The sequence below is a fragment of the Eriocheir sinensis genome, chromosome 10 (genome assembly GCF_024679095.1).
Source record: "Eriocheir sinensis breed Jianghai 21 chromosome 10, ASM2467909v1, whole genome shotgun sequence".
Taxonomy (NCBI): Eukaryota; Metazoa; Arthropoda; class Malacostraca; order Decapoda; family Varunidae; genus Eriocheir; species Eriocheir sinensis.
Genome location: NC_066518.1, coordinates 777,292 through 803,809, shown reverse-complemented (window position 1 = coordinate 803,809; position 26,518 = coordinate 777,292). Strand labels below are relative to the sequence as shown.

The 26,518-nt window shown below is 44.3% G+C and overlaps 1 protein-coding gene across 2 annotated transcripts in view; it reads right to left on the bottom strand.

The window, feature by feature from the left end:
* Nucleotides 1-5,075: 5,075 nt before the first annotated feature.
* The window catches only part of LOC126996402 (insulin-like growth factor-binding protein complex acid labile subunit), a 60,581-nt gene continuing 39,138 nt past the window's right edge, over nucleotides 5,076-26,518 (bottom strand). For both annotated transcript variants that reach the window (XM_050856788.1, XM_050856786.1), the window contains one exon: nucleotides 5,076-8,494. In XM_050856788.1, the coding sequence (XP_050712745.1) occupies nucleotides 6,267-8,369 (2,103 nt within the window). In that variant the 5' untranslated portion in view covers nucleotides 8,370-8,494 and the 3' untranslated portion in view covers nucleotides 5,076-6,266. The remainder of the gene's footprint in view (nucleotides 8,495-26,518) is intronic.

The following is a 26,518-nucleotide window of genomic DNA, read 5'->3' as shown; positions in this document are numbered from 1 at the left end:
TTTTTTGTTGTGTGGATAAAATTTGGAAACGATCAGAGGGTCAGATGACTTGGTGCTATAACTGACATTTCTACATGTAGTAATAGTAGTAGTAGTAGTAGTAGTAGTAGTGGTAGTGATAGTAGTAGTAGTTGTAGTAGTAGTAGTAGTAGTAGTAGTAGTAGTAGTAGTAGTAAAAGTGGTAGTAGTAGTAGTAGTAGTTGAAAAAGTAGTCGTCGTCATTGTCGTCGTCGACGTCTTAGTAGTAGTTGTAATAATCGTAGTAGTAGTGGTAGAAGTAGTAGTAGTAATATAGTAATAGTAATAGCATCAGTAATATGCCTTATTATTTGTTTTTCTTGTCATAAAAATTGTCCTCATCATTAGTATCACTACTTGCGATTATTTATTGGCGTAAATTCAATATCCGGAACGTTTGAGCCTCGATGCACGCTTAATTTCACTTTCCCTGACACATCGGCTGTAAATTTGATAAATTTCGCAAGGAACGAGTGTAATAAAGTTCTTTCTGCATGATATTATCACAAATTACTTAATGACGCCTGACTAATTTAGCGGAAATTTCCTTGTTCGCGAGTCATCACAACAGTTGCCGCTTTTATGTCATTGTGATCAGCGAAATGCCTCCTTGTTTTATTACTTTTATTTGGCACATCATGCTAAGCATTCAGCAACGCCTTCTTTGGGTAGCTGTCTCTCCTTAGCTAAGTTTGATGAAGGAAAAGGAATTAATCATTAAGTTAATTGATGAAACGATCCTTTACGTAGAAATGTGTTTAGCTACGAGACGATACAATCCATTGGTAATGAAGGCGACCATGGTTATATATATATATATATATATATATATATATATATATATATATATATATATATATATATATATATATATATATATATATATATATATATATATATATATATATATATATATATATATATATATATATATATATGCTTCTGTAGTTATAGTTATATATTTACTTACCTGTCGATCTATTTATGTGAGTCTTTGTTTTTCTGTTTGTCAATGTGTGTGTGTGTGTGTGTGTGTGTGTGTGTGTGTGTGTGTGTGTGTGTGTGTGTGTGTGTGTGTGTGTGTGTGTGTGTGTGTGTGTGTGTGTGTGTGTGTGTGTGTGTATCACCACGGGCTGATCACGAGTTGGACTCGCAATCGCCGGTAAGTACCCTCCTGATTAGAGGAAGGCTCTATAGTCGATCTCTGGGTACTGCCAAGACTTCACACACCACACACCCCATCCACCTTGACCAAGCTGAGAGAGAGAGAGAGAGAGAGAGAGAGAGAGAGAGAGAGAGAGAGAGAGAGAGAGAGAGAGAGAGATCCTCGGTTACCGTAACTTTCCACTCTTATTCAGCAGAAAAAAACAAAAACGGCCTGAGCGGTGCTCGAACCAGTCCCTGTCAGGCCGTGAAGCCTGGCAGTGCGGCGCTTTACTGGCAGCTATCGGAGCGGTGTGTGTGTGTGTGTGTGTGTGTGTGTGTGTGTCGGTGGGGGTGGGGGTGTGGGTGGGTGGGTGGGGGGGGGGGGGATGTGTGTTTCACATCGTGACTATATATGTGTACTTTGAAAAGAACAGCGATAATAATCGGCAGTTTGTGTGGCTGAGTGGTTAGCGTGCCGGCCCCGCATTCCGTGCACTGTCCATGATGCTGGTTCGAATCCGCCGCTAAACACCTGGGATTTTTCAGTCACCGCCGAGTGGCCTAAGACTACCCACATGCTGTCCTGAAGACCACCTATCAACCCGGACTCTAGAAGAAGCTGTGCAGCGCAAGTGAAATCAAGAATAAGTTCCGGGGGGCAGCATGAGCCAATAATAATGGCGCCACTATAAACAACTGCCTGCACCACTACAGGCTCGGACCGACCATCCGGCCCCAACGTAATAGCCTACCGGCGCTATAGGCCACATGTAAAAAAAAAAAAAAAAAAAAAAAAATCATTGTTCCGGAATACTTAAAGTGTTTAGTGTCAGTAACTGTTATTTCTATTCGTAAAAAAAATACCAGTGAATGAAATTTAGGCTATTAAAATGCTTTATAACCTTGGGTAAGATATTCCTTCATCCATCTTTATCTGATGAAAATATTGTTATAAAACCCAAAGTTGAAGATTTTTTCGCCACCCAAAATATTTTCCCAACTTTCCACCTCGTCTATTTACATATATCGGACGAGATCCAATTTGTATTCTTCATCGTTTCTATATTCCCGTGCGTCATCGCTTCGGTCCGTCCTGCGAGTAGCGGGTGGAGGAGGGCGGGAGGCAGGGCTTGGGCTGCTGGCATGAGGGTTTCGGTCCTGGCGTCCCCCTTGTGCTTCCGGCAGGCGCTGAGGCTTCGGTGTGGCGTGTCCAACGACTTCTTCGGGCAGGGTTATGTGTGTGTGTGTGTGTGTGTGTGTGTGTGTGTGTGTGTGTTTGTGTGTGTGTGTGTGTGTGTGTGTGTGTGTGTGTGTGTGTGTGTGTGTGTGTGAGAGAGAGAGAGAGAGAGAGAGAGAGAGAGAGAGAGAATATATTCCTCTAAAAGCATTTTTCTCTCCCTTTCTTCCTCTTTGTCTCAGTGTAAACTTGGCAGCCAGCCCGGGGAGAGAAGGAAGGGGAGAGGGCTTCCGATGGGACGGCAGGGCAGATTCTTAGTGGGAGGAAGGGTAAGGAGGGGAAGGAGGAGGAGGAAGAGGAGGAGGAGGAGGAGGAGGAGGAAGGAAGGTGAAGAATCGCTAGAGGGGTGTCGGGGGAGAGCGCTGAGGTGGTGATGTCTGCCCTGAAGCGTGACTGCGAATATTGGGGGTAAGAGAGAGAGAGAGAGAGAGAGAGAGAGAGAGAGAGAGAGAGAGAGAGAGATCCTCGGTTACCATAACTTTCCACCACACAAGAAATTACTGCGCTAAACTCTACGCCCATCCTCTGTTTCACCTGTTTCCGGTTACACTATCTCTCTCTCTCTCTCTCTCTCTCTCTCTCTCTCTCTCTCTCTCTCTCTCTCTCTCTTCTCGTTAAAGTTGGTCCTTCATAAATTTAGACTCATGTAGGGAAAAAATGAAATATGAATATATGCTATAAAAATAGAAAGAGAGAGAGAGAGAGAGAGAGAGAGAGACAGAGAGAGAGAGAGAGAGAGAGAGAGAGAGAGAGAGAGAGAGAGAGAGAGAGAGAGAGAGAGAGAGAGAGAGAGAGAGAGAGAGAGAGAGAGAGAGAGAGAGAGAGAGTTGCCATTATTACGAAAGTCAACCCGTAGTCACCATTATTATTCTTTTTGACTTTACCATGGAAACACAGGCAGAAGGTATGTGGCTGCCTCTTACGAAAGAATGGAGGGAGGGCAGGAAGGGAGGGGGGAGGGCTGGTGGAGGGGGAAGGCGTGTGGGACAGGAGAAAAGCGAGTGAGGGCAGGCGGCCAAGGCAGGAGGAGAGGGAGTTAGGGAAGGTGAGGTAGCAGAGGATTCAGGGCTCAACGCCTGCCGCCGACGCTCTTGTGACGTCGCTAACGTCAACAAACACTCTCCCTCTCTCGCCGCGGTGCATTGTGGGAGTGAATTGGCGGAGGGGAAGATCAGCTGAGTGTTCGGGCATTCTATTTGCTCTTTCAAAGGGCACGATACGACCTATTTATCGCGGACAAACAGCGCGAGGGGGAAGACCGCCTGGCTGGGTTATGAAGTGGGCGCCTACAGTTCTTACGGGCTCCTCGACGGTAAAAACATGATGTCTACGGCGGCTTCGCTTTGTCTGAACTTCTATTTGTGTTGACAGTTCGCGGTACTTTTTTCCGGCGCCTTTGTGAGCTGCATGTTGGAAAAGCAGCTGAGAGCGTTGTTCCTCGGTCTGAAAAGAAGAAAGAAGCGTAGGGAAAGGTTGAAATGATAGTGAGCAGAAAAACAACTTTCAACTTCTGTAATCGGGTAAAGGAGCTGAAAATAATTGACGTTTTTTTTATTCATTTATTATCGATAGGTAATTATTTTAATCAAATAAAAATTCATTTATTCATTTATTCAGTTATCTTGCTTTCAAGCGTTATTATTTTCTGCTGTCCTCTAATTAGTTTGTCTTTCATCGGCAGATTCATCCCCAAAGAGAAGAAAATTAGATTGTAAAAGTTTGTTCCTAATTTGATATACCTGTACGGTTATGTTAAGAGTAGAAGCAACACGTAGAGAAATTGCCTAATCAAATTCAGCGTTATTTTCTACATCAGAATGGTAACAAAGAGCTGATGTAATTGTTGCAGACATTAAAAACAAAACAAAAAAGGGAATTGTGCGTGGAAAGGAAAGGAAAGGAAAATAACTTCTTGAACTGTACTCACTGAAAGCTATGGGCCTACCGAAGTCGAAAGGCTTGGCACATTTTTTTTTTTTTTCCATTTCTCAGTTATTTGTTTCATCTACTCCTTTTTTTGTTCAAGCCTCCTGTTTCTCGGTCTGTCTGTAAGCGTGTGAGCGTTAGATGTATTGTGTTCTCAGTCGTGTTCCATCGCTGACCATCTCTAGATATCCGGTTCTGTGTGTGTGTGTGTGTGTGTGTGCGTGAACGAGTGTTTTAATGCATTTCGTTGTTGTGTATATAAAGTCTCCCATTGTTATTTTTTTTTACAGGAATTAATGTACTGCAGTAATTTCCTGCTTTTGCTGTTTGCTATCGCGTATTCACTGTTTATTTGTCGATGTTAGTGTAGTTTATTGCGTTGTTAAATAATGCTTTTTCGTTGAGGCCTTTGGTGCAGTGCTCGCGGAAGTTAATTTCTCCGTTACACGTTCATAAGTTCCGGTTGTGTTTGTGTGTAGTTTGCTGAAGGGAGATCGTGTATTATATTTTCTACATCAGGTTTGTGTAATATCCTAAAGCCATCCTCCTGGCAATTGTAAATATTTGTACAGTATATCATGATTGTTTCTAGTCTTTCCACTGACTGAGGTTGGACTAAGTTTAGAAACTAGAAAAAAAAAATGAGTAAAATAATTGTTTTAGCTTAATTCTTTGTGGTCGTCTTTTTTCTTCTTCTAGTTTTGACCGTCCCTTCCAAGATGCAGGTATAGGTTAAAGAAAACTCATCTGAAGCATAATCATAGTTTTAATGACGGGAAAAAACAGTTGATAGTATACAAAATCGTTTTAATATTATTACTATTATTATTTTCCAATGAACTTGACACTGTTATCCAAGACAAAGGCGACTTATCAGCGTCGCCCAAGGCTTTTGATTATCGGTGGCGCAGCGGAGAGCTGACTGAGGCGCACCGATCCCAAGCAACAGCCTTAAGAGCTAAAAAATCAAGGAGTGCAGGCGTCCGGAGGGACTGAGCGGTACTGTACATGGTGATAAAAATCTGAGGGTGACTCTCCCAAATCCGACTCCTCGCGAGTGGTAAAACAACGTTCTTAAAAGTGCTGCTTGAGTCTATCACTTGGAAGGTTCATGAGCAAAGAGGAACTGGGGTGTGTTGGTAATGTGGGTGTTATAGTTATTTTTTTTATATTACAATATCATGCATTGAGAGAAACAAATGTGACTTATAACAGTAACTATCTGCTATACAAATGAGGGGAAAACGTGATATTATGTAATAATTGACCACGAAAACACGGGGCGTAAGAGTCCTCATTTGGCCGGTTGGCGTTATATTATGTTGTCGTAGATGCCCTCCTGGTGGCTGCTGAACCCCTGCTGCCCCTGGTGGGCGTACATTTGGCTCAGCGTGAACACTCCCGAGTCGCTGGGGGGCAGGTGGCGGCCCAGGCTTCTACTGGACTGGTAAGAGTTTGATCGCCCCTTGCTGGCCTCCTTCATGGACCCCGTGTACGGATTCTGATCCAAAAACTCGCAGGAATAGTATCCGGAGTCTTTAGAAGCCTTGGTGGTGGCTCCATCGCCGCTACCTTGCCGGATCTTTACGTGCGGCTCGGCGTAAATGGGCGTCTTGTGCTTGCGAGGGGCGGCGCCAGGTGGAGGTGAGGGCGGCACGTAGTGCGAGATGCGATGGACGCCGTTGCTGCTGCCGTTGGTACCGGTGGTGCAGCCCACACCGTTCTCCAGAGGAGCCACACCAAAGAAACCATCGTGGGCGGCCCTTCCCGGGGTCTTGAGCGAGGAGTAGTGGTCCTGGAGGGTCCGACTGCTTCCGGGGCGGCGAGAGGATCTCCTGATGGTATCATCCGGCTTAAAAGTGTTTTTGAGCGCCTTTGTTCTGTTTATGAGCTCGTCGTGGAGGCCAGCGGGCGGGGGCTGGTCTCCACCGAGCTCCTGTCAGATGACTGTGACTGGAATGTGCTGGACGCCGCGAAGCGAGTGGAAAGTGTATTCTTCATCCTCCAGCTGCTGCTTCTGGTACTCTGGGTCCTTCCACGTAGCCACGATCTTTTCTGGCCAGTGATCGTGCACCATCGCCTTCATCTTTCGGCAGTTCTTGTAGTACACAATGCCGAAGGCGACGAGGAGCAGCACGAGGGCCATGGAGGCGGCCGCACAAGAGGCCACTACTACCACGTTGTTGTAACACTCCAGATCATATTCTGATAGCTCTGAGAGGCTCCTTCCCGCGAGGAGTTCCGGTCCTGCGCACAAAATCTCCTCAATTTTGAGAGAGATGCTATTGTTGAGACTGGCCTCTTGCAGCCACTTAATGGAGCAATTACACTCGAGGCTATTGTCTCGCAGGTCAAGGGACTGGAGAATAGTGGAGCTGACGAGAGATTGGTCAAACGTCCTCAAGCCGTTACCTCTCAGAACCAGGTGCCTGAGGTTGGTGAGCGGCTTGAACACGTCTCGCTGGAGGGAGGTTAGCTGAGGGTTGAAGCTCAGTACAAGGGTAGTGAGTGACCCCAAGCTGTTAAACGCTCCGCTGTCTACGGAGGACAGATTCTCGCACCGTGATATGTGGAGACTTTTAAGTTTTGGAACATGAATGAAAGGAGCAAAAGGGAGGGTCGTCAAGGGGTTAATACTGATGTCCAGTTCTTCCAAATCGCCAATGGGCGCAAGGACGAGGCTGGGCACGTGTGTGAACGCGTTGTCCTTCAGACCCAGGAACCTCAGGGAGTCCAGGCCGCGGAAGGCCTTTTCTTGGATGTGATACATCTGGTTATTGCTTAGTTTAAGGATGATTAGACCCTTTAGGTTCTGGAAGGCAAAGTTTTGGATGGTCGTAATCTGATTAGAGCACAAGTCCAGTTCCTGCAGCTCTCTTAGAGGCTCAAACACTTCAGTGAAAACATGTTTAAGCTCATTTTTGCACAAGTTGAGCACTTTCAGTCCCCGAAGCTTTGCGAAGGTGTTTACAGTCAGATTTTTTATCCGATTGTTAGACAAGTCGAGAATTTTCAATTTATTTAGGGAGCCAAAAGCATTGTTTTCAATGTTTTCTATATAATTATCACTTAAATCTAAAGTTGTGAGCTTAGTGAGCCCAAGAAAGGCTCTGCTATGAATTTTTGACACCTTATTGTTGTTAATGATGAGCGTGTGGAGAGCCCGTTGTGATACAAAGTTTTGTGAGCCTAGCGACACCACTTCGTTGTGGGCGAGGTCAAGGTATTGCAGCACGTCATAAAAGGTCAGCCCCTCCAGAATGGTCTTGATCCTGTTGTGGCTTAGGTTCAGCTCCAGGGTGCCGGGGTTCATCAGTATGGGGATCACGTCTAAGTCTGCGTTGACGCATTGGGACCGCAGCCTCACGTCGTCACAAACACATCCTCGTGGGCAGAATGCGCCAACAGGGCTCAGGAGCGACACCACCAACACCAGGGCCACGGACTGCAGCCCCTGGATTACGGATGACCAGGCTGGAGCGCCAGGAACCCAGGCCCGTGATGGCCTCTCGCCGGTCACCTGACTTGTAGGTTGTGTCTGGGAGTCTGCTGGAACAGTCTTGTATCCCCTCGACGCCCACCATAGCCGGCGTTTTCTCCTTTTTACTGCCTCTGGGGAAGTTATGAGGACGGGCGACTCCTCCTCCTCCTCTGCGGCCCTGCTCCTGTGGCAGCTTTTGTTTCCAGACTTCGATTTAATATCTCCAGTGACAGCGCAATGTTTTCCACCGTGCTTTTGTCTAGTCCAGGGTAGACTGAGAGACAAATTGATGCTCCTTCCGCGAGGTTTTGTGGTTTCCGCTTTCGTCCCCGGACTCACGGACGGCGGGGTGCGAAGGGAAAGCATGGAGGACAGACCCAGCCTGGTGAGGAACCTTCGTTTTTTCTGAACATGGTCCGTGCTGAGAGTCGGGAGGGGAGGGGGTTGGGGAGGGACGGACGCAGGTTCGGGGGAGCATCCCCACACAGGGTCGTCACCAGACGGGGAAGGGCAGCGGGCCACCATCAGTAGCGGCGTCCTGTCACCACTGCCTCCCACCATCGCGGCCGCCGCCTCCTCGCTACTCCACCGCCTTGTCCGTGAAGCCGTCAGGAGGAGCGTCAAGCGTCACCGCCTTCCTTTCCATGACTCGGTGGCGCGGCGTGCGGTGCGGCGGCGGCGCCCTCCTGCAAGGAGCAAATACAGTGTGTTACGTGATGACGCAAGATGTAAGGTGAAAGCAGAGCAATACATACTGTCACTAAGATCTTTGATCACTCAGTGTTTTAACTATCATTCTTATAATGAAAAGCCTTATAACATTAATGATGAACATAATAATATTTATTACTTTGACCAGCAATCGTTAATCACTTGTAAACATATATATATATATATATATATATATATATATATATATATATATATATATATATATATATATATATATATATATATATATATTATATATACACACACACACACACACACACACACACACACACACACACACACACACACACACACACACACACACCACACACACACACACACACACACACACACACACACACACACACACACACACACACACACACACACACACACTCTCTCTCTCTCTCTCTCTCTCTCTCTCTCTCTCTCTCTCTCTCTCTCTCTCTCTCTCTCTCTCTCTCTCTCTCTCTCTCTCTCTCACACACACATACACACACACACGCATACACACACACTGGAAAAGTTTGCCAAGTTCACCCATCATTATGTAAGCGGGTAAAAGTGTTGCTGTCGACTCGTTTTTATGTATAAAAGTTATTTTCTCGTTTTAAAATGATTCACGAATTTTCCCGTGACTTATTAATTTTCAAAAAGTTTCAGTTCTGCATTAATTAAGTAACTTGATGGCATGATGGTTTTAGTAAGCATGCAGTAACTTGATGCACGATGGTTTTAGTAAGCATGCAGTAACTTGATGGCACGATGGTTTTAGTAAGCATGCAGTAACTTGATGGCACGATGGTTATAGTAAGCATGCAGTAACTTGATGGCACGATGGTTTTAGTAAGCATGCAGTAACTTGATGGCACGATGGTTTTAGTAACTTGATGGCACGATGGTTTTAGTAAGCATGCAGTAACTTGATGGCACGATGGTTATAGTAAGCATGCAGTAACTTGATGATCGATGATTTTAGCAAGGATGCAGTTTACTCTAAATCTTTATTTAAAACGAATTCCATTTTTCTTTAAAGCTTTCCTCCGGATCTATTTGAAAGACGATGTAACCTGCAAATCTTTAGGTTGTTAATTATTCCCCAACTATCCTGACTCTTACCAAAGTCACCATGCGCTGAATTCTTAATGAATTTGGAGATAGTATGTTGCCTCTCCGAAAGCTCTCCTAATTGATGTTTCTTCACTTATCTTTTAGAGATTATTAGTTAGTTTTGAAACAGATTGATGAAAAATTCTTACTGAGTGATTCTGAAGAAAACTCACAAAGAAGAATCGAAGAGAGTCTGAAAGTATGTCTGAAGATGAATGCGAAGGAAGTGAAGGTAGTGTTTCATAATCAATTAGCATGATAACAAGCAATGATCAGGAACAAAACACTTGCGATAATGGAGGTATACTTATATCTAGGAGAGAGAGAGAGAGAGAGAGAGAGAGAGAGAGAGAGAACATTTTAGGTCAGACATTTGTCCTGCAGGTTAATCGGGATCGGCTGATGATTATGATAATGTGAGTTTTGTTTATTACTGAGCCTAATGTGCGTATTATTTCAAGGCGGATCCTGTTCTTTTAAAAATGTAGTTGTGACGCCGTTATTCCAATTTACGCTTTTCAGACACTTTTCTAAACTTAAAGGTGAAACGAGGGACGAACGAAACGGCAGAACCTGAGCATCGAAACGCTCTAGATTTCCATAACGGTGTCCTCCAATATGGAAATGCTCGTCCCCTCCTGGACAGATTCTCTCTCTCTCTCTCTCTCTCTCTCTCTCTCTCTCTCTCTCACCCCCCCCCCACACACACACACATATACATTGGAAAAACAGGAAATATCAGTTTTAGAGAGAAATATAAGGTAAAGGCAAGTGAAAATAAACCAGCGCCTCGCAGCGGGACCCACTCAACATGATCGCTTTGGCCGTGGTGTTATCTGTTTTTTTTTTTTTTTTTTTTTTTTTTTGGTTGACAATGTGGAAGTATTTTTCTCTTTTTATCATAGAGGGTCAGCCTGTCGTGCATCTGGCCGGGCCGTGGAGCTGTACCTTGGTTTGGAATTAATGAACCGCTGGAAGGTTTCAAAATTTCCAGAGTTCCGTGGCGGGACAGTGGCGATGGAGGCGTTAATTAGTGACCTCTGGCATGATTTTTCTTTCTTTTTAATCATTTTTTAGAAATAAGCACCGAACGTATTACTGATATGGCTTAAGTTTCCTTCATTTTATCTTTTTTTTATTTCCTATTGAAAAGAAATAAAAAAAATTCCAATATCATGGATGGATTGAGTTCCGTGAGTGAGCTCATAACCCGCGTTTATTACCGTAACAGCAACACTCATTAGAGTATAACTAGTGCCTGAACTCAACCAGCAGTGACGTGATGTCGCCTCGGGTGGTATAGGTAAGGTCAAGGGCATACGCCAAGCTGCGGGTGACCTCGGTGCTCAGCTCCGTCTCATCGGCTCCTCAGTCTGCGCACCGGGACTCAAGGCAAGCGTGACGCCCTGGTGGGTTTTCACAGTTTTCCTCACCCCCATGTTTACCCAGGTGCCCATTTATCCACCAGCCCGAAGAAAGGGTGATTAGTTGGTGAGCTGGGCGACGACTGCCTCGGTCCATGATCCAACCCGGTCCTGCAGATTCGTAGCTAGGCGTGCTAACCACTGCACTATGGAGGCGTTTTTAGGACTGTGTTGTGATTCGAATGACGCATTATCCTGCTCGTGCAGAACATAGCGCCGGTAGGCTCTCTAGTGAGGCCTTTTATTTTAAATGGCGGCCATGATGCATAATTTGCTTTCATTTTCCATGACCCCCGCACTGACACCTACACTTCTCTTGGCTAGTCAAAAGTTGTCTAAGTTACGGCTGCTTGAAGACCTGGGGATATTTTTTTTTTTGTTTTTTGTGGAACCTGATGGTCGGTCCAAGGCTTCTTTCCGGTGGGTCCTGATGGTCGGCCCAGCCCGTTCTGGCGCAGGCGAGTGTTTATAGTGGCGCCATCTTGCATATGGGTAATCTTCCGCCACTGCGAGGGTTAAAAACTGGCAGCTGGTTAACAAAAATTGCGTCTTTGTATTTTTAGGATCCATTATTATTAATAATGCACACAACAATACACATTTTTAATGGCCTTGAGAGGCATTTTCTGTAATATAGATCTGACAAACATCCAAATATTAAACTGCAAAAATTGTCGATAAAGATCCTGTTTCCTGGATAAAAGTTGTAAAGCGGAAACTTTACATCTGAGTGATCAATACTCGTAGGGAAAGAAGCTGCTGTGACGCAAGCTGTAAGCAAGACAGAAACGCCCGGTGCGTGGGGCCGCAGCCACACATACCTCGCATGCCGGGGGGCGAGGAGAAGCCTTATGCTACGTTGGGGACCGTAAACAAAAGCGTGTGTGCCGCGCCTCACACAGTGTTGTCGCTCCGTGATGTTTTATGAGACAAAGTTGGCTCACCCGTAAAACTGTTTGGTGAGACAGGCTGCGAGGGAGCCCAGCCAGGCACGACGCGAGGAGGAAAGAGTGCGAGAAGAAAAGGCTGAAGAAAGAGTGAAGAAGATGCATAGTGAAGACGAGAGGAGATATTGCATGAGGGTGAGGCGCTGCAGCGTGAAGAGATATGAGAGATATAAAAGATGAAAACCGTTCACCGGAGAATGGAAGGATGAACACCACCTTCACCACCACCATCAGCACCACCAGCAATAACACAACCATCACCACCACGACAGCCCTTTTGTTAACACAGCCGGAGACACCATCATCACCACCACCACCGTCACTTGGCCATACTTAGAACTACTGCCAGGACAACCATGACTGTTTCACCTCCATCGCACCACTCACAACAACCACCACCACCATCACCACCACCACCGCTGCCGCAGCGACCACTACTCCTAATATCGTGTTTTTTTTTTTTTTTTTTTTTTTTTTTTTTTGTGTGTGTGTGTGTGTGTGTGTGTGTGCACACTAAATTTCGCCCGCAGTTCCAATTCTTCAAAAAATGGGCACTCACGGACCCAACATTAATTTTCTTTCGCTATGCAGATGCTTCATAACAGAGAGAGAGAGAGAGAGAGAGAGAGAGAGAGAGAGAGAGAGAGAGAGAGAGAGAGAGAGAGAGAGAGAGCGGGGGGGGGGAGGGAGGGCGGGAGAAAGGGAGAGTAATGGACGGAAGACTGATCTGAGACAAGTCACCCATCTCGTAAGGCTGAGGGAGGTGTTGGTTCAGGCTCCGGGCGGCACCCGGGGCGAGGGAAGCAGCCCGCGCCCTTCCTTTAGCGGGTCATTTACGTGGCGGGGGATTGGCGATAAGATAGCGTGATTACCATAATGTAATTAGTCCCTTTAGTCAAGCTTCTGGAGGCCGTTATCCACGTCTACCCCTCCCTCCCCCGTCTCTCTCTCTCTCTCTCTCTCTCTCTCTCTCTCTCTCTCTCTCTCTCTCTCTCTCTCTCTCTCTCTCACATCCTTTAAAGCGATCACTCTACACAAGTTTCACTCTAACTCTACGCGCCAACGCAACTTGGGCCATTCGGATCCTTGCAAAACTGTCTTTGAATGTTGATGCTCGAGGTGGAGGCGAGTATAATTATAATGATAGCCGGGATATCGCTGATGGTGGTGAGGGCAGAGGCGGGGAGATCGTGGCCTTGGGAACTCTGGGGCTTGGTTTATTTTCCACCCTTAATTAAAAACAATCAATACCTGCATGAATTAGACCTTAGAAAACAAGTGTAAACAACCCTAATTATGTATACACGAGATTACTTTGTATGTGTAAAGACGGTTCGCATGGAAGGCAAAAGCGAGATGATCATGAACTTGGGAACTTGAGGGCGGATTTTTTTTTCATATTCAAAACAGTCAATACCTGCATGAATTATACCTTAAATAATAAGAGTAAAGTTACCCTAATGATCCCAACAAGAGATGAGAAATAATATAACAAGGTCACTGCTCTATGGACGAATATGTTGCCGCGACTTTTTTTAATTTCATGAGTAAGTATATAGTAAGGCTGACTGACTACTCGTGTATATATGTAATGGCTATGATAAGTAATGCATACAACGAGGACACTGCAATAAGGACGAAAATGTTGCAGCGACTTTTTTTTTCTTTTTTCCTGTGAAGCTTCAAGCAGGACAGGTCATGAGGGAGCGAGGGAGAAAGTTTTACAGGTAACGCAACTCAAGCAGCTCGTTAATTAAGGTGACGCTAGATTTACCTGCAGCATGAAAACACCGGGCGATGAGAGAGAGAGAGAGAGAGAGAGAGAGAGAGAGAGAGAGAGAGAGAGAGAGAGAGAGAGAGAGAGAGAGATTGGTAAAGTAAGAAAGTGAGAAGGAAAAGAAAAGAAAGGAAGAAAAGCAAGAAGGGAAGAAAAATAAGAAAAGAAAGATAGAAAAAAACAAGAAAACAAGAAAGCAAGAAGGAAAATAGAGAGAGAGAGAGAGAGAGAGAGAGAGAGAGAGAGAGAGAGAGAGAGAGAGAGAGAGAGAGAGAGAGAGAGAGAGAGAGAGAGAGAGAGAGAGAGAGATGAGGCCCTCCGCGTTCAAGTTTTCGGATCAGGTGTCTAAAGAGATTTGCGGGCTTAGTTTCCAACACTATTCACGGCTTCAGAAGATATTTTAACCCTATTCAACGCACCTTCAACTCCACCTTCGGCTCCTGGCCTCTGTATATTCCAGACTCCTCTTCGCCTTCCCTTTCCCCTCTCGTATCGCCCACTCTTCTCTCCTCCTCTTTCTCCCTCTTTCCTCTCTCCCTCCCTCCCTCCCCTTTGGCTCCCTCCCCCTGAACTATTACCTCGGTATTAACGGGCCGGAAAATGTGTTAATCCTCTCCCTCTCCATTATAAGTTTATTTCGCTTTGCTCCTGTGTCCATTTCGCCTCCGCCTCCTCCTCCCTTCTCCTGGTCGTCCTCGTTTTCCTCCTCTTTCCCACTCTCCTCCTCCTCTTCATTCTCCTCTTCTTGCGGTTCTTATCCTTCTTATCCTTCTCATTCTCGTCTTTTTACCTCAAGTTTTCCGTTTCTCCTTGATCGTCATTTGAAAGATTCCTACTCGGCATTCCCTCCTTCCAGTCATCACCTTCGCCCGGCATCTCTCGGCCAGCTTCTTCCTCTCACTCTTTCCTTCCTCAACGTCATTACCCCGTTATTAGGTTCCTCCTGCATGCCTCTCGTTTTTACCTCCTTCTTTGCCCGGCTTTACTTCCTTCCCTCTTTCCTTCCTGCCTTGTTTTCCTCGTTTATTTTTATCCCTCCTCGCCTCTGAAGTCTTGCTAATTTTTCTTCCTTGTTGTTGTTGTTGCTGTTGTTGTTGTTGCTTCTCGTTTTTCCTATCTTCCTCTTCCTCCTTCTCCCTTTCCGCGTCCTCTTTCTCCTCCTCCTCCTTCCCCTCCTTTTTTTCCTTTTATTTATTTTTGGGTATTTTTCATTTCATTTCTTTATATGTTTTTCCGCTCTCCTGAATTTTCCTTTTCCTTCTCTCATCCCGGCCTTTTGATCCTTTGAATTCGGGTCACACTGTCGATTTTATTATATACAGTATTGAGAATGTGGGTGACCTTGTTATCAGTCGCTTGTCATGTTAATCTCTGGCATATCTTGTTTCTATTCCTTCAAATCTGCTTTCTATTCTCATTCCATCTCTTCCTCAACCACCACCTTCGCCAATGTCACTTTTACTGTCACTCTTCCTCCTCCTCCTCCTCCTCCTTCTTCTTTACCTCCTCTTCTTTTATTACTTATCTCCCACTTCCTCTCTCCTCTGTCCTCTCCTCTGTCTTTTATTAGTCTCACACATCTTTTCTTTTACTCGTCCATTCTCTCTCTCTCTCCTCCTCCTCTTCCTCCATCCTTGCCTCTTGTTCTTTACTTTTTATTTACTCGATTTTCTTTACTTTACGCTTCCCAGGTTTTCCTATTTTTCATCCTCACTCTCATGGTTTTTTTTTTTAGTTTTCTTCTCTTTTCATCCAATTTTTCAGTTTTCTCCTTTTCAGCCTCTTCCTCCTTCTCATACTCCACTTTTTCCTTCCCCTCCTCCTCCTCCTCCTCCCCATCCCACCTTCACCTTCTCTTCTTTCACCTCCTGCTCCTGCTCCTTCTTATCTCTTTCTCTCCTTCTCTTCCTATCCTCTTCTGCCTCCTCCTCCTCCACCACAAAATCAATACCAGATGCCTTGCTCCTGCCCTCTCCTCCTTATAGTCCCTTTAGGAGAAGAAGGAAGTATGGTGAGGCATAAGGGACGTAGGGGACGATGGATGGATTCAAGACGGGGAAGACGCTGGAAGAGAGGAGGAAGGGACGGAACGGCGAGGTCAAAGGTTGAGAGAGATTCTGTTGGATTTAATGAGACTTGGAGTTGCAAAAACGGCGATTAGCGGGAGACTAGGTGGAGAGAGGAAGAAGGGATGGAGATGAGTTGGTAATGGAGAAGAGGAGAGAAGAGAGGAGCTGGTAATGAAGGAAGGATGGGAGGTTGTTAAGAGTTGGCAATTGAAGGAAGAAGGTTGGATTGTTGTGGAGAAAGGGAGGTTGTTAGTGGTGGAGAAAGGGAGGTTGTTAGTTAGTAATAGAGAAAGGGAGGTTGTAAGAGTTAGTAATGGATGAATTGATGTTATTATGTTAGCAACGTAGGAAAGGAGGTTGTTAGAGTGTTAGCAATGAAGGAAAAGAGGCTGATAGTTTTACCAAAGGAGGAAAGAATGTTGTTATGTTAGTAATTGAGGAAGGGAGGCTGTTATAGTATTAATAGAGCAAGGTCGATAATATAAATAGGGAGAATGAAGAAGAATTTGTTATAAGAACTTTCTAGTTATTTTTTGAGAACTCTCGTATTGCTACTCTCCACATGTTTACCAAGTCTGCTCCACTCATCCACTACTCCACTGGTGAGCCAAGCCTTGCCTATGTCTTTATTGAATCTAAGTTTATGTAATTAAATTCCATTACAAAATCTCCTACCCGGTTCTTTCGTCCCCATAACCTTTTCAACATCGCCCTTCTTAAAGTCTTTCATCCATATAGAAACTTCAGTCATCTCCCCGCACCCTTCGCCTCTCTAAGGAATCCAAATATAAATGTTAAGCCTATCCCTATATGGCAAGAAGGTTGGAAAAGAATTAATAAGAGAGAGAGAGAGAGAGAGAGAGAGAGAGAGAGAGAGAATGGGCTAGTAATGGGGAAAGGGAGGAAGGTGACATGGTTGGTTGGGTTTGGTTGTGGAAAAAAAAGGAGGGCGAGACTGTACGATAAAGAAGAAGGGTCGGAGTCCTGTGAGTGAAATAAATACGAGAGACCTTTGTTATAGGAAGTTGTTGGCCGTGAACGTAGTGGTTTAAAATGAGAACACACGTGGGAGGACAGAGTAATGAGGTCGCGGGACTGGGCACGAGAAAAAAAACACTGTAAAAGAATTGAGAGCGGAAAGATATATATTTTTTTCGGAGAGGAAAGAAATATATGTTCTCTTCTCCTTTGATCCCCTCCGTCTCTTTTTATTTTATTTTTATTTTTTACTTGCATGAAGAAAATGTGTACCTGACGTTTCTCTGAGTGGGGAATTATAAACAAAAGGTGGTGGAATTAGACTTTGAAGGAATAAATGTGTGTGTGTGTGTGTGTGTGTGTGTGTGTGTGTGTGTGTGTGTGTGTGTGTGTGTGTGTGTGTGTGTGTTGCGTTTTTTTTTTTTTTTTTACAACAAAGGAGGCAGCTCAAGGGCACACAAAAAAAGGAAACAATAATAAAAAAAATAGCCCGCTGCTCGCTGCTCCTAAAAAAAGAATCAAAAGAGGTGGCCGAAAGAGAGGTCAATTTCGGGTGTGCGTGTGTGCCTCCGTTCTTCGAAATATAAGCTGGATATTCTCGCTAAGGAATATCCTCGTCAGTGTGGCTTATACCGTGAAACCAAAGACAGCCTCCCCGGGGAACCGCACGGGATCGAACCGGAGGAGGAGGGAGGAGTTCAAACTGCTGCTTCATCTTCCTCGCCCCAGTAGTCAATATGCGCTGCAAGAATGACGTTGTGTGTATAGATCATCGAACAGTGAAGGTTATTTTATATTGTGAAGTTTATGTGTTCACTTTGATTAACATGTATAAGCAGTGCAACCATTAGTGCTCTCAGGATTTTTTTCTTGTCTGTCTATCTATCTATCTATCTATCTATTATCTATCTGTGCATCTATTCATTCTCTTCCCCTCCTGCTTTCCTCCTACTAATTGTCTGTAGAGCATCATGTTAGTCAAATTGGCTGTAAAATCAGGCACCGTCATTTTATTGCTAATTTTGATAGTAATAAATTCAAATAAACTGTAATGATTAGTCGTTTGAATACAGTAGTTGTCTGGTACACGCGTCATGTTTCTCTCTCTCTCTCTCTCTCTCTCTCTCTCTCTCTCTCTCTCTCTCTCTCTCTCTCTCTCTCTCTCTCTCGTCCCCCCCCAGTCATCAAGACGGGGAGGTGTCGAGTGTTCCCCTTTGAGACACACACACTCTGCCGCACAATTATAGATGCGATGAACAGTGGATGACAGAGCGTAATTAACAGCCTAAAGGTGACAGGAAGCTAACTGGTGAGTGAGGAGTTTTGGCGCTGATGAAAGGAAATAAGGTCTTGATTGCCTGACACCTGGAGGGTCGGCCGCCACCCGCCGTGCCCTCTGGTCCGCTGGCTGATCAAGGTTTTCAGGCGTATTTTCAGAAATACTTTTTGGCGCACTAGAGTCGGTGAAGGGAAACAACACAATTAGTGAATGCTAGAATGAAACGTAAATACTTGCATGGAGTTTACTTTTTTACAAAAAAGGGAACAGTTTAAAGTTCTTTTTAAAATATCCTCCGCAAATGAAAGTCCAATTCTCTTTGCAATTGTGAAACAAATGCATGAAAATATTTATTGTTCATACTATACTTCAGGTGCGTGATTGATCAGGGCCATATCCACATTATTTACTGAATTTATTCATAGTTTATTTCGCCCGACGGTGTGCTGTTTATATTTTATACATGGCCGCGCTTTAAGTGGACTGGAAATATAAATTTATAGATGGACCGTGAGAGATTGTTCATATATATATATATATATATATATATATATATATATATATATATATATATATATATATATATATATATATATATATATATATATGTATATACACACACACACACACACACACACACACACACACGAACATATGGCGAATTCCTCGTCGCTATCATGATGAGGTGCAGCAGCGTGCCTCGCCTGTCCTGGCCGGCGGGTTTTCATAGCGGCGTTTCATTATGGTTCACGCCTCCCCGCCTCGCCTCACTTGTCCAAAACTTCAATCACAGTTCGCGTTCAAGGTTAACACACGAGTCTTGACGCTCTAAATAAACGCTCGTCAGCAGGATTCGAATAGAGGGCTGAGGAAAACATTTACATTATTTTACTTCCCTTAAAGGATTAATCAATGTTTTCAAACGTCATAAGGAGTATTCTTTTACCTTTCTTGACATTGCTGATTCTCTCTCTCTCTCTCTCTCTCTCTCTCTCCATTCTATTCTATTCTTTCTCTTCCTCCCGTTTTTCTTTAAAGTTCCTCCTCCTCAGTTTTATCTCCCCTCTTCCCGCCCGGACTGTTCCCCGCCCTGCATTATGGCTTATCTTCCTCCGACGTTATTTTTGTCCATATTCCTTTTCTTGCTCCAGAGGGATAGAAGAGAGAGTGGGGGAGGAGGAGGAGGAGGAGGGGGTGGAGGTTAGAATGGTTGGGAACTGCTGCACATAAAAGGCCCATTCTCTCTCTCTCTCTCTCTCTCTCTCTCTCTCTCTCTCTCTCTCTCTCTCTCTCTCTCTCTCTCTCTCTCTCTCTCTCTCTCTCTCTCTCTCTCTCTCTCTCTCTCTCTCTCTCTCTCTCTCTCTCTCATTTTTTCTCCATTCCACGCCTTGTTTTAGCCAAGATTGATCGTTTTCGTTTTTGCCTCCATATTTTCCTCCAAGTTTATGCCGAGTTCGCCTCCTCAGTGTTTCATCTCCATTATCATCACTTGCTCCCTTCTTCCCGTTTTCGTCCTTTTTTTTTTTTTTAGAACGTATTTTTTTATGTTCCTCATCTTCAACTTTTTCATATTTTTAAGCCTGTTTGTTCGCTACCTGTTGTTGTTTTTCTGTTGGAAGTTTTTCGTATATACATTTTTATTTTTGGTGTTCCCTGTTTGATGTTATTTTTTCTTTGATCTTTATTCTTGTGTGTTTCGCCTGCGCTAATTTCTCCTGATCTTTCTCTTTCTCTTTTTCCTCTGTTTTTTTCCACTTTTTCACTCCCGTTTTTGTCTGTTTTCTGTTTCTCTCATTCCTACTTATATTTATTCTCTTCTTTTCTCCGCTCTCTTTCTCCTTTGCTTCATCCTTTTTTTCTTACTTATCCATCATTCATTGCCTTTTTTTTGGCCTCTTCTTCCTATCTCGATTTTCTTCTCTTTCTTTTTCATTCCCTCTCTTTCCCGTAACTCCACAACTTCTCTTCCTCCTCCTCCTCCTCCTCTTCCCTTCCCTTCTCGCGTTCTACCATCCACATTCTCTTTCCTTTCGACCGTCATCCAAAATTCATGCCTTTTATCTTATTTTTTTCCCTCTGTGATGTTCTTTTTCTTTTCAATTTCCTTTAATTCATTTCTCTCGTTTCCTATCCAATTCTTTCTCTCATCCTTTTTTTTTTCCTTTCCCCTTTCGTCTCCTTTTTTTTCTCTCTCTCTCTCTCTCTCTCTCTCTCTCTCTCTCTCTCTCTCTCTCTCTCTCTCTCTCTCTCTCTCTCTCTCTCTCTCTCTCTCTCTCTCTCTCTCTCTCTCTCTCTCTCTCTCGCGTAGAGTGAGAGAGAGAGAGAGAGAGAGAGAGAGAGAGAGAGAGAGAGAGAGAGAGAGAGAGAGAGAGAGAGAGAGAGAGAGAGAGAGAGAGAGAGAGAGAGAGAGAGAGAGAGAGAGAGACATATCAGTAGTCATTTGCTTTTGTGTGTGGGTGGGTGTGGGTGTGTGGGTGTGGGTGTTTCAGTTCTCTCGGCTTCATTTTTTCTCCTCCTATTTTTGTTTTCTCACTGCTTTTTCTGTACCACTTCAGCCTCTTTCTCGTCTCCTATTTTGTCTAGTGTTCTTTTCTTCTTCTTCCTCTTTCCTCCTCTTCCTCCTCTTCCTCTTCCTCGTCCTCCCCCTCTCACACTCCCTCTCTACAACGACAGCCATCTTCTCCTTCTGTTTCGCTAACCATCAAAGAAAACTAAATCCTCTTGTCCTCCTCTCAACCATATGTCTCCTCTTCCTTCAATCCTCTTATGTAGCCTCCGGACACCTACTCCCATCCCTTCCCACCCACACTCCCCATTGTTCCTCGCTGTACCCTTCATAAACATATCATTATTACTCCCATTCCCCTTCCTTCCTCTTCATCATAATGCTCTCTCGATTGGATCCTTCATTTAACATTTTTTATTCTCAATCGCTTATACATACAATTGTCACCCCCCCCCCCCTCTTCCTCGCCCCCCCCTCACCTTGTTGTTGTCCTGCTTCTCACAGTGTCAGTTCAAGTTATCGCGTACACTTGTTTCTTTGATCTTCTAATTAAGAACGAAGACTACAAACACAGAGTCAGCCGGGTGTCGTTGTTATTGTTTAATGTTCGCCGATGATGATGATGATGATGATGATGATGATGATGGAGGCTGTGTAGAATTAGGAGGAAGAGGAGGAGGAGGAACAATAAAAATATGAGATGGAAGAAGAGCAGATGGAGCACAAAGGAAATGTGAAGGAGGAAGAGGAGCACGAGGAAGACGGAGACGAGAAGGAGGAGGAGGAGGTGGAGGAAGAAGAGGAGGAAGAGGAAGACGAAGACGAGAAGGAGGAGGAAGAGGAGGAGGAGGAAGAGAAGGAAGAAGGAAGAGGAGAAGAGGAAGACGAAGACGAGAAGGAGGAGGAGAAGGAGGAAGAGGAGAAAGAGGAGGAGGAGAAGGAAGAAGAGGAGCAGGAGGAGGAAAAGGAGGAGGAGAAAAAAAGATGCAGAGGAAATGGATTCAGGTTAATAAAGAGAAAGGTGAGAAAGCATTGGAGGAAGAGAAGATGAAGAAGAAAGAGAAGAAGAAGAAGAAGAGGGAGAAGAGCTGGATTAGTAGAAAGCGGCGAGTGTGTGTTGCAAATTGTGTTTCTGTAATGCGTGTAGTTTGTCTGTGGTGTTTGGGCGGGTGATGCATGGCCGCGCGCCCACCACAATTACCCCCGTGCTTGTTAATGTATTCTGGTTACCACCATTCCTATGCACCTCCTCCTCCTCCTACTGCTGCCGCCCTCCCCCATGGCCCCCCTCCTTGCTCCTCCTCCTGCCCCCTCTTCCTCCTCTTCGCCCTTCTCCTCCTCCTCCTCTTTCTCTGCCTGTTCGTCATCCTCCTGCTGCGCCTACGCCAACTCTTCTTCATGACGGTGGTTATGTGCTGCTTTAAACTTGGCACGTGTTCTCCTTACTCAGTGTTGTTTAATGGGTGTTGCTTTTTGCTGTTGTTGTTGTTGTTGTTGATGTTGAAATTCTATTGTTGTGGCTGTTCTTCATTTTTTTCTTTTCTGTTGTTTTTGTTCTTTTTCGGTTGTCAGTGTTTCTGGTGTTATTGTTGTTGTTGTTTTCTTCTTCTTCATCTTCTTCTTCTTCTTCTTCTTCTTCTTCTTCTTCTTATTATTATTATTATTATTATTATTATTATTATTATTATTATTATTATTATTATTATTATTATTATTATTATTATTATTATTATTATTATTATTATTATTATTATTATTATCACTACCATTACCACCGCCACAGTCACCCCGGCACCAATCATTGAATCCTATCGCACACCATCCCATTTCCTGTTGTCGTGTTGATCAGGCTCGAAAGGGAACCAGATCCAGCTGACCCATCACACAGGCACGTCGATGAATGGTCTCTAAAGCACGATGAGTCGCCGCCTTTATGAGGAAGGTGTCTGAAGTTTTCTGGGTTCATTGCCCTTCTAGTTTATGAAGCCTTGAATTCAGGGCACCAGGACGAAAGTTTTTTTATATATATATATATATTTGATTCTTACTTCTCTGAAATCTAACTGGGAAATCAATACTGCCACACGGTGCTTTTAAAGGGAGAAATGATGTTGACCCAAATAATTATAAGTTTAATTAAATTCCATAGGTGTCTCAGGCTATGTTATTGAAAGTGTAAGTTGCTAAATGGAGGAATATAGGTACAAGATGTTTTATACAGGTATCTTCACTATTAAATGAGATAGAGAGAGAGAGAGAGAGAGAGAGAGAGAGAGAGAGAGAGAGAGAGAGCATTCTGTGTTATCAAGCGATTGTCTAAACCCATGACTACCGCTGCTAAGGCCCTGAACTAAGCTGTATTCATAGAGGCAGACACGAGCTGAACCATATGTGTTTCATGAATATTAACCGCCGCTCACTGGCTGCAGATCACATGCACTCTATAATCAATGACGGGTAAGAGTTATAACACCTGAGGCCAGCGTGAGTTCAGATGAGACGCCACTATGAAAATCAAGCAGCTGGGGTCGATTACCTCTGGCCAAAATAAAAGGCATGTCGCGTTAAATGGTTAAAAAAAGGGAAAAAATATGATCTAGATAATTGATCGGATGTATTTTTTTATCACTATTCTTTTTACATTAATGCAAACAGCTCAAGGGCAAAAAAGCAAAGAAAAACGAAGCCCGCCAGTCGCTGCTCCTGCAAAAGTATACAGCGTGAGTGGCCGAGTAAAGAGAATGACAACTAATCATACTTAAGCAACGCTTGACGAGTCTCAGCCTTGCCTAGAGCTGAGGCGTTGCCCCGTCTGGCAGGTTACAGAGTCAATCCCTGCAGATCAAAGAACACCCGAGAGTGTCAATTTCGCAAGTAATTCCCACTTCTTAGAATCCTAGGATTGATATTTGAACAGGCGGCGAGTGAGGGAAACTACCGCAGCCTCAAGGAAAAGCTACGAAGATATAGAGGTAATGGATTGGTAGGAAATAAAATACGATGTACGCAGGTACTTAAGGAAAGCAAGACGCAAAGTTGCCATGCCAAACGAACACACACACACACACACACACACACACACACACACACACACACTCACACGAGAGACTTGCGCATAATATGATCTGCCAAGTCCATTTCTTTGTTTATTGTATTATGCTAATGTCGCCGTCGTGCAGCCCGTGTCGGTGCGGGCAATGTGGCGTTTACAGCGGCGCGTGTGAGCTGCCAGAGGGGCGCATTTGGCTCATCATCACCACATGTTGCAATATCATGTGCTGGGACCGTGGAGAGAAATGTAAACGTAAATGAACTAGTGCAGCGCTCACTCCGAGAAATACTTTGTTACGGTGCTCGTGGTTAACTTTGCTGTGTTCGTGTAGCTTACCATTCATCCTCTGTTCTGCTCACATAGTTACTAGAATTTGTACTTTAGTTGTCTTATTATTAACGGTAATGATAAAGTTGGGGGCATACGCTATAGCTGCACGTGACGGCAAGCTCATCTTCGTCCCATTGACCGTATTTAATTATAGAAGAAATAAAGAAAGCTTAATTATAGAATGTACGACAAAATACAATACCAATGAAACTAGACATGCAGCCACAGTCAAAACAGAAAAGTGCCAAGGAAAACAACAGCATGAACAATACGGTATAGTTTACATGACATTGGGAAACGCAGCAAACACAATCACACCATTTCTTGTGATCTGATCTGGCCGTATCGAGGTAACGAAGGCTAGACAATATGATAATCGTGCATCCCCAGAACCCCACCTGATGCATAACAGTGGTATTCATGGAACAATTAAGCAACCGTATGTATTAACTATTGACTTGCCTGGGAAATCTGTATCCGCGACGCGAGTAAGCTTCCTATAATCATGCACCTCGGCCTCCATTCATTGAGGGGCAGTGGCGTGTATGGCATATATCTTTTTTTTTTTGTCACATGGCCTTTTCACTTCTCTTTACAGTCCGTCCTTGCCACCCGCCAGCCTTCTTTCATGTATAGAAAAATCCCACTTCCAGTCCCTGCCGTCCCCGCGCCCCGTGGCCACGCCGTGAGTGGAGGTCAAACCAGATCAAAGTTTGCATTTTTTTCCTGAACTCAGTGAAAATTTCCCTCGTGATAAGAATCCCTTTTCATGGCGAGTCGTTGAACCTCAGAATAAACTCCAGTCTGATTCTGTCGACACGCGTGTAATGAAGGTTCTTTTAAAATTATTGCAAAAAGAAGTTTCGTAATAGCAGACGCAAGATATTAATTAGAGGATGATAAACAGGATGCACCTAATAATCATGTGTTTTTATGTATGTTTCGTTTATTAGCTAAAGCATATTATTATACTGTAGAAGCAAAACTGATGCTGTTGCGACACCTACTACTACTACTACCATTTTACTACTGCTACTACTGCTACTACTACTGCTACTTTTCTTACATCAAAGGACGCGGCTCAAGGGCAACAAAAAGAGTACAAAAAAAGCCCGCTATTTGCCGCTCCCATAAAAGATAAAAGTAAAGAGTAGGCAAAATAGAGGTCTACTACTACTACTACTACTACTACTACTACTACTACCACCTCAACTACCTTTTCCTTTAAATGTATGGTTTTAGCACTATTGCTTCTATAACAGTAACCAGCGGCTCTTCCTCCTCCACCACTCGGCCCGATATGAACCATTTCCTCCGAGCTGCACTTTCCTCATCAAAATATTTCCTATCTTCCCTCACCAATATCCTGCCTTGCCTTCCTTGCCTCGCCCTCTCTCGCCCTTTCTCTCTCTCTCTCTCGCTCTCATCCTTCCGTCCCTCAAGCTGTATCGCGTTTATCTCCCCTTCATCTCTTTTCGCAATTACTCAATATAACTTGCAATAATTATATCAGAAGAGAGGAATTCGCCGATGATAATTGAATTATTATCATTAGGGCGGATTTACAGGTGCAGGCATAAGACAGGTGCGCGAAGGGAGGTGTAAATAGATTAATCCCCTTCGTATAACTCGTGCAAGAATCCCTCCAGCCTGCAATTTCCTTTCTCGCTCAATTACTTTTCCTTGCCTCTCTCTCTCTCTCTCTCTCTCTCTCTCTCTCTCTCTCTCTCTCTCTCTCTCTCTCTCTCTCTCTCTCTCTCTCTCTCTCTCTCTCTCTCTCTCACGCCTCTTTCACTCAGTCTTTGCAAACTCTCTTTATTGAATTTCAGGATCTGGAGCGTCATTAAGGAGCCAGAAGGAGCCACTTTCATATTCATTTTATTAATTAAAGGTGGTCTTTTCTGCCCCGGCCAGCTCCGTGCCGTACGTGCCTATGTCCGTGTGTGTGTGTGCGTGTGTGTGTGTGTGTGTGTGTGTGTGTGTGTGTGTGTGTGTGTGTGTGTGTTTTGTGTGTCGGTAACCAGGCCACGCGGGGTATATGTTTGGAATTCGCCGAGGAATGAGGAATAAAGAAGCAAACAAGTAAACACGTAATCCGCGGCTCGGAATTGTGTGTTATTGTTTGGGGAGCAGCAGGACCCGAGCGCTGCGGGGGTGACTTTTCTCTCCCTCGTCTACAAACACACGATGTAAGTTAATTAAGGATCCGTTTATGTTTGCACCTGCGTCAACTCGTGTGTGTGTGTGTGTGTGTGTGTGTGTGTGTGTGTGTGTGTGTGTGTGTGCCAGGGCGTTGAAAATCAATCAAGAGAGGAAATGGTTTGACTGATTGATGCCTCCAGCCTCATCTTCCTCTCATACCTAATGTGTCTGTATGTGTGTGTGTGTGTGTGTGTGTGTGTGTGTGTGTGTGTGTGTGTGTGTGTGTGTGTGTGTTTGTGTGTGGGATAGAGAAAGGAATTTGCCCCCAACTTGATGAATATTATTTTTCTGCCACTGTGCTGTCTGTCTTTCTGTCCATCTGTCT